The sequence below is a fragment of the Camelus dromedarius genome, chromosome 23 (genome assembly GCF_036321535.1).
Source record: "Camelus dromedarius isolate mCamDro1 chromosome 23, mCamDro1.pat, whole genome shotgun sequence".
NCBI classification, from domain to species: Eukaryota; Metazoa; Chordata; class Mammalia; order Artiodactyla; family Camelidae; genus Camelus; species Camelus dromedarius.
The window spans coordinates 9396169-9400978 of NC_087458.1; the positions used below are offsets into that span (position 1 = coordinate 9396169).

Genomic DNA, 4810 nt, shown 5'->3' on the forward strand with positions numbered 1-4810 from the left:
AAATACAGAGTTCCCACATAGCCCTCCCCACCCAAATAAATTTTTCAAATGAATCAATCCTTTTTATTTCAATTTGTTGGTCTTAATGACCTGGATGGGGAAAATATACATATAGTCTGAGATACAAACGATCAGTTACCCTTTCCCTGCTTGCAGTGTGTCTTCCTAAAGAGTATCTTTCTTTTCCTCTCATAAAATCACGTTCTTCCCTTCCTTCTAGTACATTGTTCACTCTTGGATCACCCTCCTGAAGTTAACATCTGGCCTGAGATATATACTCCTACTTAACAAGGGCACATATGCCAGTGTCTCAAGTCTCCTCCCCACTCTCAAAAAGCGAGGCAACACGGGGAAGAGAACCAAGCAGTGGCAGCAGGATTTTTTTTTTTTTTTTACAGTGTTGTGTCTGGTGTACAGCATGGTAGTTCAGTCATACATATACATACATACATTCCTTTTCATATTCTTGTTCATTATAGGATACTGCAGGATATTGAATATAGCTCCCTCTGCTATACAGAAGAAACTTGCTGTTTATCTATTTTATATTTAGTAGTTAGTATCTGCAAATCTTGAACTCCCAATTTATCCCTTCCCACCCTCCCATAAGTTTGTTTTCTATTTCTGTGAGTCTGTTTCTGTTTTGTAAATAAGTTCATTTGTCTTTTTTTTTTTTTTTTAGATTCCACATAGAAGTGATATCATATGATATTTTTATTTCTCTTTCTGGCTTATTTCATTTAGAATGGCAATCAGCAGTTCCATCCATGTTGCTGCAAATGGCATTATCTTATTTTTTTTTATGGCTGAGTAGCATTCCACTGTATAAATATACCAGTCATCTGTCCATGGAGGATGCATTCTAATGAGGGAGAGAAGAAAGGACAGGAGTAGGAGTTTATCCTGACTCAGTTTCCCCAGATTATGGTAGGTGCAAGGATAGCTGAGTTGACTCTGAGAAATATGTCCTCAAGGTATACCTGGTCTGTGTCTACTTTTGTATCCATCTTTCAGAATAATTTGTCCAGCTTTGGGCAAATAGTCTGCATTAGACTTACAGTTTACCAGTGAACTGCTGTGGGGCTGTGTGGGAACCACAGCCTGTTTCTGCCATATGAAGTCGATGTCCTCTTAATTGGGCACCTGGGATGTGTACTTCCTAAAAGGGAGGTTCCTGAGTTCGGAGAAATGTCAGTGTACTGAATACCAGGGTCTTCCATACCACATCCTGTTCAGTGGCACCCGTACAGTTTGCTGAAAGCAAACACAAAATATTATCCCTCTGGAGAGCTGACTTTCCTCCCACATTAATGAAAACTATGAACTCCAAGTTTCAGCTGTAGTTTGCTTCCAGTTTTTGACAATTCGAAGAATGTTAAGTCAAAGTTTATCCCCTTCCTCAACCTGGATTCTGTTCTCTTTTCCAAGCACCAGTACTTTCATCCTCCTTTGTCTTGTCATTTAGGTCAAATTATATATGATTCCTCTGTTTTGTTTTCTGCAAAATAAAATCAAAGCCCAACTTTTGACAATCTCATTAAGGAATGTTACATCAATCAGACATGAGAAGAGCCAGTAACAGCCTCCAGAAAGAAACACAAGGGGAAAAAAATCCAGGTTTGAAACCAGCAGGGATATAGCTAATAGATGTTAGCAAATTCAGGTAGAGGAGACAGTTATGTTTCACTTAGAACATATTGCTTCTTATGGCCATCTTTCTAGTCCCAAACTCCCTTCTTTTAGAAGGCCAGGGTGGCGATGTGAACCAGTAATTGGTAGGGCCCGTAGTCACGACAAGCAAGGAAAAGAAATCCCAGAGTTGGAGGAGAATCACGTAAAGCAACAAATCCAGGAGAGACGTGAGCAAATGATGCAAACACCTAGTAAAGAGCCTAAGTATGAGTTAGGAATGAGGGGGAGCAGAATGAGTCGCCCCCAGATGTGCCACTTTGACATGGAGGTTCTGCGCTGAAGGCAATTAAGACCCAGCAGACTCAGGAAAAGCATTTTGCTTTTCCCTAAACCATCTAAAAGAATTTAGGTTGGGGGTCTGTACCAGAGAGGGAGCTGTCATCAAAGGTAACGTTTCATGTCGCAAAGACATATGCACAGCACGGCAAACACCTGTTCACTAAACGTCTGCTCTTCTCATCCTCCTGTGAACTGCCTTCCTCCCCTCTGAAGCCCCACCAGCCTGACCTCTTTCTCCCTAGCTCAGGGTGATATATAAGCCTCAACTGCCTGCTGTCTTTGAGTTTCATATTTTTTACGGGGCTCCCATACATACAAAATTAAATGTGTTTTTCTCCTGTTAATGTGTCTTACGTCAATTTAATGATTAGAGCAACCAAGGAACCTCAAAGGAAAGGCAAGAAAAGGTTCCCACCCCTGCAGGAATCAAGGACAACAAGTAATTCACAATCAAGTCCAGGTAAAAAGTGAGTGACATGTTGACCAGTTACTGAGAAGATTGATAATATCTTAGGCTTAATTTAATGAGCTCAATGAGTGTATAATTGCATATGGTTGGCCAAATTGGAAGCTCAGAACTAAAGAAAATGGTTCTTATTCAAGGTCATTTTGGGCTTGAATTTTTCAGGAAGACAAGAGTCTCCCTGTCAGTTCCTCTTCAGCTAACCCCAAGGCAACAGAGTTTAGCCTTAAGCTCCTGGAGGCAGTGTCAGCAGGTTCCCTCTCAGGGGCTCTTGGTCTCATCCTAGACCAGAAATCGTCACACAAGGCTGGTTCCGCTGAGGCTCAGAGTCAAAATACATTGTTATTTCTCACTTCCAGTAAGTGTCCTCATACGGCCTTCTATTTTCTTCTTTTAATCATAGTTCTTTAATTCTGCCCTATTACCCGTCTTCCAAGTCAACTAATCTGGTTTATCACTCAGCGACAATAATTCTGTATTTATAACAATAGTCACTTAGAATAAGGATCACATGTACGAAGTACAAAAATAACCTAGAGGGCAAACGTTACTTGTGTCTGAAGTAGGCCCTTTTTCAGAAGCCACTAGGATGAGAGGAAGCTGAAACAGGACTGTGACAGCTTCCTGAGAATAAAAACACTTTTAATGTATTCCCATCTTAACACATGCACTCTGCAGTTCTTTAGTTTGGGGGGATTCATTTGTTTTCATTTTTCTCTATATAAAGCTATTTTGAAATGAATAATTTCTAAAGCCTCTCCAAGCTTGTATCAGAGAATAAGTTATTCTTACTAAACAATATAAAATTCTATATAGAAACTTACCTTCTGGACTACAAATAGCTCATTCACAACTGCTCCAAGAGGCCAGGTTTGAAGCTTGCTGAACTTTGAGGTTCCCACCAGCTTTTCTGATAACGTGCTTTGGGACAACACTGATCTGGTGGTCAGATTCAGCATCACACACAAGGGAGGCACTCTTCACATCCAGGAACAACTGTGCCAATAATATTTTGATATTATAATTATTTTCTTTGGAGTGAATTTATTTTTTAGCTTTTTTTTTTTTTTCCTTTAGCTTTTTTGAAAACTTTTACAAAAAGAGAATTCACTCCCAGTAGCCACTGTAGCATGAAACATCTCTTGCTTCTCTTCTGGGGCCTCAAATTCAAATGGCTTCGTTGCTTTCAGCATCACGACTGTCATAGGGCTTTTTGGCAGCCCTTCTTCCTTGATGCATTCCTGCTGAGTCACCATCTGTTTCTGCTCAGGCTGAAGACAACAGACAGAAGCCATCCGCTTGAATAAAGAAGGAATGATTGAGGAAACCTTAACTTCACTCATGACGTTAAACTTCAGAAAGCCAGCCAAAGATAGGTAGAGTCAAAGGAAGAGATATAGAGGGGTTAGGAAGAGATATGAGATCTAGAATTAACCAGATAGAAAAAAAAGGTGCAGAAGGAAGATTTCATATCCCATGCTCAGATAAGACAGCACACCCAGCTTTGGAGGCAGACTCCCTAATCTGCATCCTTACTTTTCTACTATACGTAAAGAGCCCATCGGAGCGCTAAGACATTGCTAACTAAGGCAAAGGGGGGAATCTGATCCCGTCTTCTTCTGTTGACTCCGTTAGGGCACAAGATGTCTTTGCTCTGCCACCCAATAGTGTCCTGAATATTCATTTCACTCTGGTATAAAAGTAAGAGAGCTCAATTATCTGCACAAGGCTCCCCACGTTTTTAGAGATGCTCCCGTGCATAATGAAATGACAGATTCAGCTAAGTGCAAGTAAAGGGAGTGACCTAGGTCAGAGATCCGACAAGTGAGTTACAGCAAGAATTAAAAAGAAGAATCAATTCAACGTTTATGAATTTACCCTTATAAATAATGAACTATCCACTAAGGTTTATATAAAATAATTCTATCTCATTATTTGTAGTTATGAAAAATTGAAATAATCTAAATATCCAAAAATAAGGGTTTAATTAAATAAAATATGTTATAGTCAGACAATAGAATACTGTATAAATATTAGAAATGCTTTAGAGGAATAATATGATAAACTGTTAAAATTGACTCAAGAAAGGTAAAAGACCCAAACAGAATATCCAATATGTTTCTTACTGGATACATAAACAATTAAGTCACACACACACAAACACACTAGAGAAATGTTTACCAATATCAAATACGGTTTTCTTTAGGTGATAATATTATAGGTAATTTTTTTCTTTGTGCTTTTCCAAATTAATGAAAAAGATCACATTGCATAAAAGGAAATATAATAAGACCAATATCTGACTTTTCAAGAGAAATTATAAAATCTGGAAGACATTATAAGGAAATATTTAAAATACTGAAAGAATAACATGGC

The 4810-nt window shown here is 38.8% G+C and overlaps 1 protein-coding gene across 1 annotated transcript; it reads right to left on the minus strand.

Moving 5' to 3' along the window:
- Positions 1–545: 545 nt before the first annotated feature.
- Positions 546–4267, minus strand: AIM2 (absent in melanoma 2). The gene is given in 6 exon segments (XM_010977081.3): positions 546–1382; positions 1384–1449; positions 1451–1498; positions 3259–3333; positions 3335–3429; positions 3432–4267. Coding segments are annotated over 6 exon segments (705 nt in total). The 5' UTR covers positions 3778–4267; the 3' UTR covers positions 546–1307.
- Positions 4268–4810: the final 543 nt, after the last annotated feature.